The 16,537-nt window shown below is 32.9% G+C and overlaps 2 protein-coding genes across 3 annotated transcripts in view; one reads left to right on the top strand and one right to left on the bottom strand.

Annotated features, from left to right (window-relative positions):
* LOC126744072 (protein Wnt-2) overlaps nt 1–7,728 on the top strand; it is a 51,039-nt gene extending 43,311 nt beyond the window's left edge. The window contains exons 4-7 of the mRNA XM_050451421.1: nt 687–1,129; nt 6,754–6,941; nt 7,137–7,322; nt 7,379–7,728. Of these exons, the coding sequence (XP_050307378.1) occupies nt 687–1,129; nt 6,754–6,941; nt 7,137–7,322; nt 7,379–7,544 (983 nt within the window). The 3' untranslated portion in view covers nt 7,545–7,728. The remainder of the gene's footprint in view (nt 1–686; nt 1,130–6,753; nt 6,942–7,136; nt 7,323–7,378) is intronic.
* Nucleotides 7,729–8,411: 683 nt separating this feature from the next.
* LOC126743585 (neither inactivation nor afterpotential protein C) overlaps nt 8,412–16,537 on the bottom strand; it is a 34,264-nt gene continuing 26,138 nt past the window's right edge. For both annotated transcript variants that reach the window (XM_050450745.1, XM_050450746.1), the window contains exons 20-23: nt 10,916–11,115; nt 10,521–10,862; nt 8,809–8,940; nt 8,412–8,752 (exon numbers count right to left, since the gene is read on the bottom strand). In XM_050450745.1, coding sequence (XP_050306702.1) covers nt 8,485–8,752; nt 8,809–8,940; nt 10,521–10,862; nt 10,916–11,115 — 942 coding nt within the window. In that variant the 3' untranslated portion in view covers nt 8,412–8,484. The remainder of the gene's footprint in view (nt 8,753–8,808; nt 8,941–10,520; nt 10,863–10,915; nt 11,116–16,537) is intronic.

Here is a 16,537-nt window from a genome sequence, read left to right as displayed (position 1 = left end):
TAAGACATCCAAGATATTTATTAATATTAATATACAGTTTTTGACAAGAGATGGACGTCTAATTAATCTAGAAAAAAAGAAGTTCAGTTTCTATTCATTTTTATTCCTCCAGTGCCTTTACGTGATATTAAATTATGTCCTATTAATTTTTTTAAGAAAAGATGAACTGTCTGATAAAAATATGGATCCAATAGCTTCTCAAAAAAATCTCTCCATTGGACTCAGGTAAACTAATTATTCTTTTGAAAATACCTTTTGGAAGTTCAATGAAACTCTATTAGATAAAGTTTATTGGCTTGTACAAAATCACTAAATATCCATAATTAATGCATGGAGATTTCGAATATTCTGGGTGAAAATAAATGTTGAGTTCATAGAAGAATTAAATTATGCCTACACGTGCTTGGACAAAAATAATTTTGTTTCTGGTTTTCCGCTTACTCTGAATGAATTTAATAATTCTATCGATAGATTGCCCTTAACTAAAGAAGCATGTTTGCAATTCATATGTATCTCAATTTTTTGAATTTAACTTTCTAAAATCATTTAACTGCCTCAAAATTTTTAACAAATAAAATTGGAAATATCCTGCAAAAACACTACAAGTTTTGGGTGTTTTAACCTATAAACAGAAAAAAAATTCCTGGACACTTTAAAACACTTACAAAAGTCATTCCTTCTTCCAGGTTACCGAGAAACAGCGTTTTCCTATGCTTTAGCCTCCGCAGGGGTGACCATCTCAGTTGCTAGAGCATGCAGCTCAGCCGCCCTACAAAACTGCGGATGCGACCAGAAAATCTACAAATTGCGCAACACTCGAGATCTACTATATAAGGAAAACTATCGGTACATTCCAAATAAGAGGATTCCCGACGAACTTTCCAAGTCAGCTGGATATTATCCTAACTTAGGGCCGACGTATCAGGACCCTTTGCCCAATATGCAATACTACCCGAGCCCTAAAGAGAATGGGGTCACTATGGAACAGCCTACGTCCTTTAAATGGGGCGGATGCTCCCATAATTTGAAGTATGGAGTGAGGTTTTCCAAGATGTTTCTGGATTCGAGGGAGAGGGCTGGAGATATACATTCCAGTACGAATTTGCATAATAATCAAGTGGGGAGGATGGTAAGTTTGGATCGTTTCTTACTAGACCTAAATATTTTTCCAAATTGTATTGTGTCATCGCCAAGGAACTTCTTGATGATATTGGGCAGATGACTCCAATCTTATTTGTCTTCAGGATGATGTAATACCATCCATAAGTAAAGCCATCAATCTCTCTTAACCTAACTATTTTACTTTATGAATACTAAATACTACATTCTCCCTTACTTAGTAAAAAACTTAAAATATATATTATATTTAAATTACCTAAAAATTAGCAAATAGAAATCTTCAAACCGGTTGCGTTTTTGTCTTGTAGTTGATGTTTTGGCTTAAGTCAAAAGTCTAGTTGAGGATTGGAACTCTATTTAATATCTGGTTGTTTAGAATTCTGTTTAAAATCAAATTTTGGTAGGTATTCTATATCAACTTCAGAATAATCAGTCATATTTTCCTCAAAGCTTAAATAATTGTATGCTAATTAATTTTCAAGACTTTTACTCAACGGACTACAATCAGTATTCTCTGTTTCCTCCAAAATTTCAAATGCACTGATTGAGCCAGCAAATAAATCACTTAGAAGATTATCAGTATTGCTTGATAGATTAGATGGTGCTGAATTGATGTCAGTCTCAATACTCGCTGGGATTCGTGGTAAATCAATTGAAGAGTTAGAAGGTCTATCTTCAGACATTTTCCATCCTTCAAACCTTTTGATATAGGGATTGTTTATTGGCTGTGTTGTACGGAAATTCGCATATCAAAATTTATGTGACAAAATTTTTTGAAAAATGAAGAATTTCTTGAAACTGTATAACTCTCTTTCAGCTGTGATGGTACTACCTCTGATTTTATACGATTTAGGGTCAAAATAAAGAGCTAAACAATTTTGTCTTAGTTCTTTACATAAAGCTAAACCTCCAAGTCCCTCAATCTAACCTCAAACGTATGACGTTTAGTTTTCCTTTTGTTGGCTGCATAAGTTTTCTGTTTTTGTTTGTTTTTTTCCTCACTATATCTGAATAAAATATCCATTTTATGTTTTTGTGAGAATGATGGTAAGATATTGAAACTTTTATTGTGGATTGTGGGGTGCTTATTATATAATTAATTAAAAATGTTTGGAGTTTGGATTTAGAGTCGCCTTTTTCTAAATGGGGACAGAGTAAAGATTTCTTGGCTGTTTTAACCAACCTCTCAACCGTCCCATTTCTTCTAACGATCCTATTACTATGTGCTTAAAAGTCTTCGACCTTCACCCTCATTTAATAATGTACTAAATACTACAGATGACTTATCTGAATTTTAGGGTTATTTGGGCACAGTCTTAAAAATATGATTTTTTTTCCGGTTGCTGTTCAGCTTCTCTTGCTTCAGGATGAAAAAAAGCTAGAGGGTGATAAATTACTTAAATGCAACTTTGTCTTCTTCCCCTCCGGAGAAGAATAAATAAAGAGAGAAATAAAAAAAGACAATAGAAGGATGATCGCGCGTGTGGTCCACTACCACGATAATAATCCCATAATAATAACCCGTGGGTCCGAAACGCGATGGCCGAAGAAAAGGGCGTGGCCACCCAGATGCCTTTTGTGTGAAAATATTTCGGTTCATAATGGTTGGACCTCACCGCACCAGTAGATGAAAATAAATCATCCGCGATCTCTAGGTGGGAACGAGGCCGAAAATCGTTTTTATTTTTTTCACACGTATCGTGGGGCCGATTTTTGACCGGTCGAGTGGGTATATAACTCGTTGGGTTAGACCAATTGGACCAAACTTTCTTTTTTGAAATTTAATTTAACCAAATCATCTGTATGCGAGAGGTATCGCTTATACCCGAAAAATGAAAAAACCCTAACTTTGAAGTTCTATATCTTGGCTTCTATAGGAGCTATCGGGAAAATTCCAACGGTTTTGCCTTAGTTTCGTCATTCTGAATCCAACGAGACTATCCGCAAGATCGTAGCTTTTACGATAGCCGAGATATGGCATTTTTGATGCCCATTTTTGGCCTCAAAAACGGACGTCGAAAACGACTTTTTCAGGATTTTTAAAGTGCTCTCATTCCCTTAGTTCTACTCGGATCCTGTTATAACCCGGTGTTTTCGTAATCTAGATGATCAGAATAAGACGCTGGTATACTTAGTTTTATTTCGAAAAAAATCAATTTTTGGTGAAAAAATTCGATACGGGGGGGTATACAGCCCTGAGAAGGCTTGGGTTCATAATTAGAAGTTCTCAGAGCTTTACTTTGGAATCTAGATAAAGACTGCTTTTCTGTTGCTTTGTGAGATCAAAACTGGAGTTTGGCTGCATTATATGGAACCCGCTCTATCAGAATCATGTTGGTCTTCTTGATTCTGTTCGGCGTAGATTTGCTAAGTTTCAGGCAGGATGGAATATATCCAGTTAGAGGGTTTGATCATCGGTAACTATTGGAACAGTTCAATCTACATCCATTACATCTCAGAAGAATGATCTTCTCTGTATAAAATTCCTGCATGGGTTACTGAGTAGATTCATTGATAGTCCTGTACTTCTTTCTGGTGTACGTTTCATGGTGCCTAGGCTTAATGCTAGACATCCCCTAACATTCTTTCTGCCAAGGCCTTATACTAACATCCTGTTGAAATCGCCGTTATATATACAATATGCGCTATATTTAATCGGATCTGTCACATGTGTAATATAAATTTCTCTCCGGTTCATATTATGATTGTCGATATCTTGGTGGATCATTACTCTTGGGATTAAGACCCATGTGTTTAAGTTATAGTTAGTAGGTATATTGAAGTTAATTTAATTTAATTTTATTGAATTTATGTAATTATCTTGTTAAACTTTTATAATTGGGTTTTTAGATAATATTAAAAGTTATTTGTTCTAATTTTTTGGATAACTTGAGATTGTGACTTTACTTATTTTCTTTTCTTTTCATTCATTCTTTTAGATTTGTTTTGTGTTTTTTTTCTTTAAACTGTATTTTTCATTGTTTTGCAACTGTTTCCTGTTATTGGGCAAGTTGCCTGTTGGAAATGTGCCCATTATTATTATTATTATTATTATTATTATTATTATTATTATTATTATTATTATTATTATTATTATTATTATTATTATTATTATTATTATTATTATTATTATTATTATTATTATTATTATTATTATTATTATTATATAGTAAATAGAATTATGGACTTTCCTTTCTTCTTGCCATGGTCCCAGAAATTATTAAAATACCGATGACTCATCCAAAAAAAAGGGCTACTGAAACAGAGTTTAGAAAAGTAAGTCCAGTTTTAAAAATGAAAGCCGAGTGGTCTTTTTCAATGTATTGATGTTTTAGAAATCAGGTTTACCAGGAATTTTCGGTTGCATTAATGGGTCTTTCATAAATATTGAAACCCCAGTGAATAAAAAATGCATGAATATGACCTAACTAATATTCACAGTTGGAAGTTGTAAAACCATCATCAGAAGAAACGGCGAACGAACTGGGTAAAATTCCATCGAAGGATTTTGCGCAAAAAGAATTCGAACTTCATAGGTCTTCATTTTTTAGCAAAATACAAGATTCTTAGTGTTAACACAAGAAATGGCAAGGGAAGAAAGATGATTCCATTTAGGGATTATTCTTATTATTATCAGTTCCAAATATATTTCCATTTCTTAGGAAATCAGGAATCCTTATCCTTATCCTTAAGAATCCTATACAAATAGGCACGATTTGCAAAACAATTACACGTCAAGCCATAAGTGATTATGAAAGAACGTATACAGATATTTTTACTGGAATACCTGGAAAAGTTCATGATTCTTGAGTTGTAATGTCGTCAATTAGTAACTATCTACAAAATATTTGCTGTGAAAATGAAGGATGAAAGAAATATTATATTATAGATATTATACATACATATTCAATCCGACCATGGTTACTGGCAACGTACAAAGATTAAGCAAATCTGAGTCAACAAGTTGTATAATCACAAATTCTCATTTACAAGCGTTCTATTTGAAAACTCATTGGGCATTCTCAAAGGGAGGTTTTGCCAGCTTTGGCAGACTAATATGCACAGTGTAGAAAAAACCACTAAATTTATAATCAGTTGTATTTTGCATAACCTGTGCATTTTTACAACGTAAACTTCATTGTAAAAAATGCACATTTATGTTAAGAATTATGGTGAAAACCAATCATCTGTATGCGAGAGGTAGCGAGCCCACATAGAACGCTTGTTCACATTTGGCAGTTGCAAAATATAAATAAGAAAAGGCTTGAGACTGATTGGATAAAGAGTATATGTAATATTTATACTACAGCTATCAGGAGAGAAAAGAAAATGTTTTTCCCATAGGTCTGATAACAAAAATCCCTATAAATGAATTGAATAATTACAATTTTATAACCAAAATAATTATCTACTAAGATTTATTTTTCATCCAGTAAATGATATTGAACTACAGTCAAAGTTTACAGAATAAAATACTATTCTATTCTGTAAACTTTGCTACAGTAAAATGAATTGACTTCGGACAGTTTTTTAGGATTTTCTTTAATAGCTGCGTTAATAAATTTAATTAAATTTTGCGAAAAATCGTGCAGATACATGTATTATTAACCTGGAAATATTCACTATTATTTTTATTCTACCACCTTTTTGGAATTTTATTTATTTTTTGTTTTCTTCTGTCTAAAGTCAGCTATACTTTCGAGTGACTTCAGACAGTACTTAAAATCCTACTTAATAATTAATTTAAACGCATTATTCTTTGACTTTGGACTTTCGGTTTTTAGACCTACAACGTTGAAACTTAAAATAAATTTAAATTTAAACAAATAAAAAAACAAAGCATATCTTCTAACAACAAAAACAAAATAAACGACCTAATCTCTCTTAGAGGAATTGGTTTTAAAATGCTGACGATATTGGAGTCCATTAAGAGAAAGAAATCCATAAATGATTTATATATTCGATAAAAGTCGCCATTTTCTCATGAGAAAAATAAAAAAAACAATATAAAAATAAAATTGAAACTACTAAATAAATATGAAAACATATAATAAAAAATAGTGAATAATCAATCATAGCCAATTAAGTTATACATGTATTTTTCATTTATTATACATTTATTTCATAATCATGCTACAAAATATACATTTGAAAAGATCACACATTGATCACACATTAATCAATGTTTTTTTGTAAAATTCTCCTTAAAAAGCGTGTATTGAAAAATTGGAAAAATTATTTTATATTTTACTCCTCATGGTATAAAAAGATAATAGAGAAATATTTCTAATAAAAACTGAAAAATTAGCGCAATCGTATCCACTTAAGTCATATTAAAATATATGCATTTTAATTTAATTTATGGCGCCATATTTAACAAATAATATTTTTGCCTTATCCGTATGACGTTTTGACCAAAATATATGATCACCCTTAGTATGCTACAGAATATAAAACTTTTCATTAATATTTTGGGCTTATATAATCATTCATTTTACATAATATGTAACTAGCCACATACATAGTTTATCTACATACGAGAATATTCATTTAATTGCGATAAACTGACTATAAAGTTAGAAGCTATAAATGTAATCTATAAATGTTTCTTGAAAAAGAAATTCTTTATTCCAGACTGTGAAACACAATATGAAAATCAACTGCAAATGCCACGGACTCTCTGGAAGTTGCCAGATAAAAACTTGCTGGAGATCCACTCCAGATTTGAAGTTAGTGGGGCAAATTTTAAAGGAGAAATACAAATCTGCCCTGCTAGTGGACCAGTCTAATTTAGAGAAGAAAAATTTAAGAAATCTTAATGTGTAAGTATAATGGGAAAGAAAAATCGAATATCCAGAAAAAAAGTGGAAAAATCGGTATTGTGAAACCAGTAGTATATGTGGTTAATTTTGTATTTTTTATCTCAACTTAACCCTTAAGAAAAACTGATTTTTAAAACAAATGTCCCCTTGTTTGGAATTAAATTCATGTTTTCCTTCAATTAAGTTTTGTTCCAGAGTAAATCCCAAACAAAAAAACAAAAAACTTCTACCAGCAAGGACAAACCAAGGACCCTTCCCGAAAAAAAAGAAACAAAAACGAGACATGTCCGTCGATTTGTTGTATTACGAAAAATCCCCGGACTTTTGCGACATGAATCCGGCCCTGGATGTGCCTGGAACCAGTGGAAGATTTTGCAACAGGTAATAATTTTTCTTTTTAGTTTTTTCCATATTTTTTATTTTCGCTCTCTCTTTAGTACATTACGGGATGGCCAATTTAGTTGTGCAGCCCTCTGCTGTGGCCGGGGATACAATTTAATAAAACAGACCAAACTGGAGAGGTGCCATTGTAAATTCGTCTGGTGCTGTGAAGTCAAGTGCGACATTTGCAATAATACGAATTGGGTTAGTGTTTGTAAATGATTTTATTGTTCGTCATTTTATAATATTTTTTTTAACATTGTATAATTGTATTGTATTAGTGTAACATATCTGAAGCAGTATTACTTCCATTTAGAACATATTGTATAGTAAACGATATTTATTTATTTATTAATCTTAGATTAGTAACAAATTTAATTAATAAATTATTGTTTTTGACAATTAATGAGGGTTTTGTTTTGATGAGGAGCATAATGAGAATTTTTCAATAAAAAAAATTAACAAAAATCGTAAAAGTATAGCAAATATCACCTAATAGTAAATTTTTTAATAAAATTATTTATAATAATAAAAACTGTGTTTAAAAAAGTGATTTATAGTGGGAGAAAAATATTAATGTACGTTTTAAACATCCAGATTTCCAGAAGAAGATCCAGACCAACAAATGTCTCTTACCAGCTTTAATTTTGTGTGTATTTCAATTTTTACCAAATTCTTACCAGTTTCCTCATAGCTGTTCTTTCAATAAATAGTAAGTTTCCTCGTATCTCTATATTACAGTCTCCTTCGTTTGTTATTAGAGGCTTTATGATATAAAGCTATATCCTACTTCGAAGTCCACAATTTTATTAACGTGTTGAAGATTGTTCTGTGCTTTGTCAATTATCATGAATTTTTGTCTTACTGCTATTAAGCTTTAGGCCATACTTGTTTTGTCATTTTCTCTTTCAGACTTCGTTTTTGTTGATCAATGTATCACGAGCATATCTCAAGTTACTGATTTCCTGACCCAAAATATTCCTTAAATATGTCTCATTTTTATGACAACTCTATCATTGTTAATAGTCGTCATACGTTCAGTAAATCCTCCATACCCCGTTAACCCAAAAAATGTAAGAAAACAAACACTCTAACTAAACCAATAAACTTTATTTTTCCAAAATTCCACTCTAGCAACATCTAAACATAACCTAGAAATAAATTATAATTCAACCTCGATGCCCTCCAAAATCACCCCGGGCATCAGCTCCATGTGACAGGGCTTAGTGTTGAGGATCATCACTTCATCCCTATCCTCGTTATCATTGTCCTTGGGAAGTGAAAACCTCCTTACGGCCTCCAGGGCGTTTTTAATCGAATCCCTTCGTCCTCCAGGTACGACTTTTTTGAACGAGTCCCTTTGGAAGTTGGTTTTCCTTAACATCCCTTGAAAATTAAACGGGGGATCGTCTTCGGAACCACTTTCACGCCTAAAAAATACCGCACGTTAGTTCTTCAGACTGTTTTATGATGAAATATTTCGCACCTTTGAACTATATTCCTTAGTTCAGCTATTGGGTCAGCGTTCTTAGGCTTTGAGGTCATATTAGTCGATTTTATGAATTCAAAGTCTTTATTGGCTGGAGTGGAGTTGTAAGTACTTTCACTCTGATCATATCTGGAATGAATTCTTTAAGGCATGTCTTGAAATTGCATAGTTTCTCGAGAAATCAGTTGTTAATTATGCAAATACGTTAGTAATTAGTATGCATTGTATGCAGTTGACGATATTGTCGTCGTGCTACTGAAATGAGTTATTCTTTTATGACTATTCATCGAATGATAGTTGTGAGTAGAGGCAGACAGTGGTTTTAAAAAAAATGTTGATCACTCTAAACAGCCTTTAAGAATTGATGTTTCAAAGGGAAAATGGCCTGTTCAACATGATGGCTCTTTAACCATTACACAAAAATATTATACTGTCACTAATTGTACCAGACTTAGTGAATCAAGAGATAGTGGATCAATAAAGGTAAGGTGACATCAGTTTCAGAGCTGTAGTAAGGATTTTGATATTCATATCAAAATTAGTGACATTGACTGCTAGGATGCAATGCATTAAACCTTAGCCATGAATTTAATAAATATATACCTGAACTGTCAATCCATTGAAAAGTAAATGAACATTACCAGGCGGCCGCCATTTTGCGTGATTGCCTTTTCCATGTTGGTCACTCTAACAAATATTAGTGGTGCCAATTATACAAAAACAAAAAAAAGTTTTTAAGTTATGTTTGGGCAAGTATTTACGATAGTTGCGTTAGTGGTGAGTTTTTTTATGTGTATTTGCTTAAGAATTTCGTTAAGCATCAATTAACTTGGGATAGATGCATGCACTTTGAATTTGACGGATCCTAATACCATGAAAATGAAGGTCTTGATTTAAATTTTTGGTTGTAAAACAAACTTAAGCTAAAAACCAAAGGTTATTAAATCTCTATCATTTGGTTTTTATTATGCCCATTTTAACAATTCTAATCTCTGGCACATATGTTTTAATATAGAATATGGTTTAAAAACAACGTCAATGAAAATGATTAGATGTTAAATGAAAGGCATAAAATGAGGTAACTAAAAAGTATATACTTTATGGTTTAGATACGAAAACACAAATAAGCTAAATAATATATTACAATAGGAATGAGTCTAGTTGTCAAAAATCGATGGTGGACAGCATATTGAACTGCTCTGATGCCAAAAGCAATAGCTAAGCTTTTATTTGCTATAAAAAAATAGTTATGGCCAGAAATTGCAGCAATGCATTAAATGGACTTCATTTTGGAAAAGAAGAAATTCGCTGTGGTCTTACAAGCTGACAACACCGGATAGATTATGTTAATTTAGCCACTGGTAGTGACACAAAATGCAGAGCCAAATCTGGAGTTTTTGATACTGTCTTGACACTTCTTTGAAACGGCACTCTGTTGATGGTTCGTCTCTAAAATAGTTTTCATTTTTGGCTCAACTATTGGAACTATAATAAAAGACTAATTTATATTTTCAATTTATTCTTGAAGTAATTAGTCATATGGTATGAGAGACTATGCAGTCTCGAGATTGTAAAAGATATGGCAACAGCGTTAAGCCCACAAGTGCAGGACTGTCAAGCACGCAACTTAAGAGTCAGAACCATGTAGGAAGCCGCGATCGCATTGTTGCCGTATATTGTAAAATGCACAGAAATATTTTTCCACTTACCTGAATTTATTTTCAGGTCTTTTCAGTTGTATAGAGGTAAACATTTCTTGCTTTTGCTTGAAGGCTTTGCCATTGTACTCTTGATGGCTCTTAGGTCCTAAAGATTTTTCACCTTGCAATTCCCGGTCTATTTTACTAAAGTTGCTCTGGACGTTTCGGTTTGTTTGGGATTTATTAAGTTTTTCTTCGCTACCGCTGGTTGGTAAGCTGGCCAGCGGCTCCTCGGGGTCTCTATTATATGGTACTGAGAGAATATCATTTTTTTCTTCATGTTTGTGAACAGTTGACTGAATCTGACGCCACTGGTAAGGGCTGTCCCAACATTCTTCCCCTATACCAGTCCTGACATAATAATTAGCTTTTTCTTAAAATATTGCGGGTATAGAAGGACTTACCCTACGTTGGTAAGCAGGTCACATAAAGCAGAAGTGTCATAAAAAGGAATTTCATCTAAACGAAAATTTACTTTTTGTATAACGGGTTTTAATTCGCCCAACCAGTTTGTCGGCTGAGCTTTTTGGTCTATTCCACTCAAGTTTACGCAGTGTTGGATCGGTTGGAGTTGGAAAAAAACAGTTTGATTGTAGAAGTGAACCTGGAAATAACAAAAATTACATGTTCAGGATTTTTTTATGATACTTAACTTAAATGAATGAGCAGCACATTAAATTATAGAGCAGCGACAGAATAGTTAATTTTTTGAAATTTCGTTGTTTAGAAGCCGCTGATCAGGGCGGTAAAATATAAAACATCAAAGGGTTTTATTGCCGCGCTTAAGAGAGTCGTGAGCAGTTGATTTTTGACTATCTCTTTGGAAATGACTACCGCATTTATTGTCATTTAGAATTTGACTATCGCGTTGAAGTTATAGATCCTAGTTAAGGTTTACAAGAAATGTATTAAGTATTGGCTTTGTGCTGTTGTGTACCTATTCCAGGTACGCATCACAATTATCTAATATTAGAAATTAAATTTAATATTAATTATTAGCAATTAAATATAACTCTGACTTATTAACTGTCGTCTTCCTGTGATAAAAATTTATGTCACTTTTGGGTGATTAAACTTTTTTTAATACCTTTAAGAAGAAGATTCCAGCGCCTTATGTACACGACACGCGAATTGCTTGCATCCTAGATTTTTGCTTTTTCTGATATTAATTCAAAAATTAATAAAAAGTGGTTTGCATCAAATTGGGCAGAATTTTGAACAGAACTCTATGTTACATCATGATTGTGTAGTTAAGTAACTTGCATTCGCAGTTTGGCGATAATTGAGTAAATTCATTATTTCATATTGTCTACTGATCAATAATATGAAATGAATCAGAATTTACAAACATTCTTGAAAGAGATTCGAATGTTAACTGTCTGAAAGAAATAAACTATCATGATCACTAGTGTACCCCTAAACGTTCAGTCAATATCATGATTATGTTATAAATTAGATCAAAATTACTGTGGCATCATATGTCAACTAGCAAGAGCTCTCCTTTAAATAAACATTCCTATTGGTTATATATATCACAGTTTTTTTCGTGAAGTTAAATTAGGTTAGTCGACGTTTTTTTTTTAGTTGGTCTGTCGCGGAATAATAATGCTTTTGTTAGCCTAAAATAAAGAAAGTGAAAAGTATCTTCTTAATCATCCACACCTCAGGTTTCAAGAGTTAATTCATCAAACATGATTCTGTTCTTACAGGTGATCTGGTGAAGTATCCCTTAATTAATTCCAGGAAGAAATAAAAATTACTTCACCTCGTTGAATTAAAGAAACAACCTGCTGTTGTAACTTTCTGAAAGAAACAGACTCAGACTATACCCGCTTGGAAGAAATAAACCATGATTCTCTTCTTCCATGTGATCTGCTAAAGTTACAGTTATAGTACTTCCTTGAAGAAATCAAAATTACTTCATCTGTTTGGATCAGAGAAAAAAACCTTCTATTGCAACTTTCTGAAAGTAACAGGTTCAGACGTCAACTGCTTGGAAGAAATAAACCTTAACTAATTTATCTTGATATATTTCCTGTGGTAGATCTACAGATCACGGGGGAGTATCCTAGATCTTCTTGTAAGTAGTTAATGTATTCAACTGTTTTCAAGCAGAGAAATCAAATTTGACCCTCGCTTAAATATTTTATTATGTCTTAGAGGTTTAATAGTTACTTCTGTGCGACTAGTTATACCTCTAATAACACAGAAGCATGCTAGGAACATGCCAGAAACATTCGCTGCTTGCGACAATAGAAACATGCCAGCAATGACGCTATTTCCTTACAGATGTACCAGAAATGTTTCTGGCAGCGACTATGTCACCTTTTTCAACCTCTATATGACATCTTATGTGGGATGTTTCTGCGACATTTTAGAACATAATATATTTTACCTAGAAATATACCATGAATATTTTATTTAAAACATTTATAGCAATATTTTTGATGTAGATCTTATTAAAATTAAAATTCATATTTAGTTGATAGCAATAAATTTATTTCATAAAAAAGTTTACAAAATAACATATTCTACTTGACAAAAATTAAACCTATCGTAGATAACATAATATATTTTATTTCTTTTAAATCTTAGAACTAGGGGTATAAAAAAGTGTTACTTACCTGCTACAAGCAATTTCATTCTCAAACAGCAGGATTAATTTATTGAAACATAGATTAATACTGCTATTTTATATTCTTCTGATATTAAATCGCATCAAGAGTATTAGAACAAGTTTGCACCACGTTGTCGCGTCATACTGTCACATTAAGGCCCAATACAGACGAAGCAACACGATATCAACACGATACTCGAGCAACATGTCGCTCGAATGTTGCCGACTTGTGTCAGTATCCAGACGAGGCGATACGATATGAGATATTATCGGAACATAGGAAGACCAAAGATGGAAGGAACACGGAAAGACCAAATTGCCAGTTTATCTAAAGATGTCCAGTAGCGAAGAAGACTCTAGCGACGAAGAAGACATGCTTATTTATTTATATTTGCGAAATCGGAGAAGAAGAAGACGACAACGAAAATATTGGGTACATCCTTATATTAGAAATAACAAAAGGAGAAGACTGTTTATCGCAGCGAGAGAATTAAGGCAGACTGATAAAAAATTTCAGGCCTTTTATAGGATGTCCAAAGAAAGTTTTCGAGAATTATTAAGAGTTGTGGCACCTTTTCTTCACAAACAAAATACTTATAATACTTATAACACTTAGGGTAAAGTAAAAAAAAATATTTCTTTAGTTTATAAAGTTTGATTTTTTTACATTTTAAGTATTTATAGTAAATATTATAAAGTTATTGGGATTTTAAAGGTTTTCCCAAAAGGTTTGATTGGTATGAGATTGTTCTTCCGTTCATATTCATTTGGTGGTGAAGTGATTCCTATCTGGGCCTCCGAAGTGAAATTTCCATATAGTCCATTATTAGCTGAAGATATTTTAGTTGTACCAAACGAATGTCGTGATGATTGAGAAACACTTCTTGATGAAAAGTATGGGTAATTATTTGAGCCAGTGGAAGAAAGTGGGGTTGTTATTATTGTAGATGGTCCTGAGCTTTTCTTTATGTTGTCAATCAAGTGCAGAACTTCTAGCTTAAAGTGTCGCATTTGATCATCGGTAAGTGTTCGAATGTCGGGTAATAACTAAGCAAAAAATATTTTCTAGCAGTTTCATTATCATCAGTAGGGACAAGTTTTTTTTTCTTATTCTGCAAATACTCCAAAAATGATTTGTCCAAATTATTGTACATGTTCTTTTTCCCTGTTGTGTTGTACTGTGGGTTCTTCGTTGACTTTGAAGTAATAGGGACAGAATCTTCTCTCTCGGAGTTATTATTAAATAACACTTCTGATGGTGCAGGTGATTCTTCATCTTAATGGTTATTTGCGGCAGTCTCATCCACTTGCAAAGCGACTTGACTTTCTGAAGGATTTGGTGGGCCTTCAATATTTCCTGGTGATTTAGTTGTATTTATTGGTTTGACATAGGGCAGAATAAATAGCAAATAATCATGAAGGTAGTATGGTTTCTTTGACTTTGCCGAGGAACCACTCGGGGCTGGCTTCAGGCTGCGTACAAATGCTGATCGAATGTTTTCCACCTCTCTTTGCATTCTTGATCTGAAAAAAATAAATATATGTATTAATCGTTATTATTATTATCATTATTATATATGGCTTCTTTTTGTTTCAGATACCTAGGATCTGGTTGCACCTTCATGTCTTTGTCATTATATTTTCAAGTGGGACACAGTACTGTGGCACAGAAATTATAACTGCCACAACACTGCTTATATGGCAAAAACTGAAAGATGAGTACATGAAAATACCAAATACTGAGGACTGGAAAAATATATCTCAGCGTTTTTATGAAGTCTGGAACATACCAACCTGTTTGGGAGCGATCGACGGGCTCAACCAATTTTAATTATAAACAATATCATTCAATTGTTTTAATGGCAGTGTGTGATGCTGATGGTTTGTTTACTATGGTGGAAACTGATTTGCTGGGAGGAATAACGATGGTCGGATATGTAGAGAATCCCGAATGCATTATTGGTTAGAAAGAAAACGCCTTAACATACCGGAAAATTCACCTTTGCCTCATGATGATTCGCAGCAAGATTTCCCGCAAAACGATATTCTTATGCAAGAAGAAGACATTAATTTACAGCCGACTTCAGGCCCAACGATACTGCGAAAATATTTGACTAACTATTTTATAAAATCACGTGTTGCTCTTCCTTGGCAAAATAAATATTGTTATTAGTGTATTTGTACCAAAATACAATATTAAAACAACCTCAATCAGCATTAAATAAAACATTATTTGTTCGCAAATGTATTTTAAATTAATTAATTTTCTTTGCAAATGTGTTTTAAATTAATTAAATAAATTTGTTACTTACCAGAAAACTTGATTTCTTTTGATATTTCATGCCACGCTTTTTCGGTTATGTCCTTCCTTGAATAATCCGACCGTTTGAAGTTATACAAACACGCACATTTTTCCACTTCAATGACAATTTTTAAATTATTGTCTCGTTCGGCGGCCATTTCCAAGAAAAAAAACAATATCGTGAGGCAACAGTTTGCTGGCGACTAAATAAAAATGTTGACGAGCAACTTGCAGCCACGTTGCCGTATCCCTTTCATGTCGTATCGCGTCGTATGAATAGCTGCATTTAAATATATGGCGGCGACATGTGAGCGACATATTCCTCGGGTATCGTGTTGATGTCGTGTTGCTTCGTCTGTATTGGGCCTAACAAAAACCCAAAAGCGACCATTAAGCTGGTAAGAACGACAAAAAATGCCGCCTCCTATCCGACCTATTCATAGCGTCATTGCAGCTAGTGCTGCCAATGTAAATCTGGTGTATTCTAGTTTAGTTTATAACCAATAATTAAAAGATAACTATGTCATTCCTATGGCGGTTAATTTAAACGCATAATTTACCTAATTTTTGCAAAATTTGAACGAAAACGAATGGCACATTTAAGCGAAATGTTGTGGTAAAGTGTTGGTATATTATATTTCTCTTAATAATTGTTAGACGATACTTAGTCCTAGAACATCGTATGAGAATCATTCCAGAATGTTTTACAAAAATTATTACTATAGAATTGTACGATAAATGTATAAAACATTGGTTCATAAATTATACTTAAATGGTATGTTTCTGGCATGTCCTATTGTTATCTGGGACGTGACGTCAAAATTGGACAGTCGCTTTAAATTTGATTATGGCGTCAGGGTTCGACTATTGATTTCATTGTCGCTTAAAAGACTTAATTCGTCGAGACTCATTCGCCCTAAACGTCATTTAGCTAAAACTCTATTCATACTTTAAACATCATAAGGCAAGTGATTGTCTCTTAAGTATTTGACTGTCGCTTTGGATTTTACCGTTAATTTGTCTTTTCACGATAAGTTACATTTTGGCAATCTTATATTAAAATACTCTTTAGGAGTGATGGTTGTTTTTCTTCTGACAACCAGGGGT

Source organism: Anthonomus grandis, chromosome 13 (assembly GCF_022605725.1).
Source record: "Anthonomus grandis grandis chromosome 13, icAntGran1.3, whole genome shotgun sequence".
In the NCBI taxonomy this organism is placed as follows: Eukaryota; Metazoa; Arthropoda; class Insecta; order Coleoptera; family Curculionidae; genus Anthonomus; species Anthonomus grandis.
This window is presented reverse-complemented; position numbering and strand designations above follow the sequence as displayed.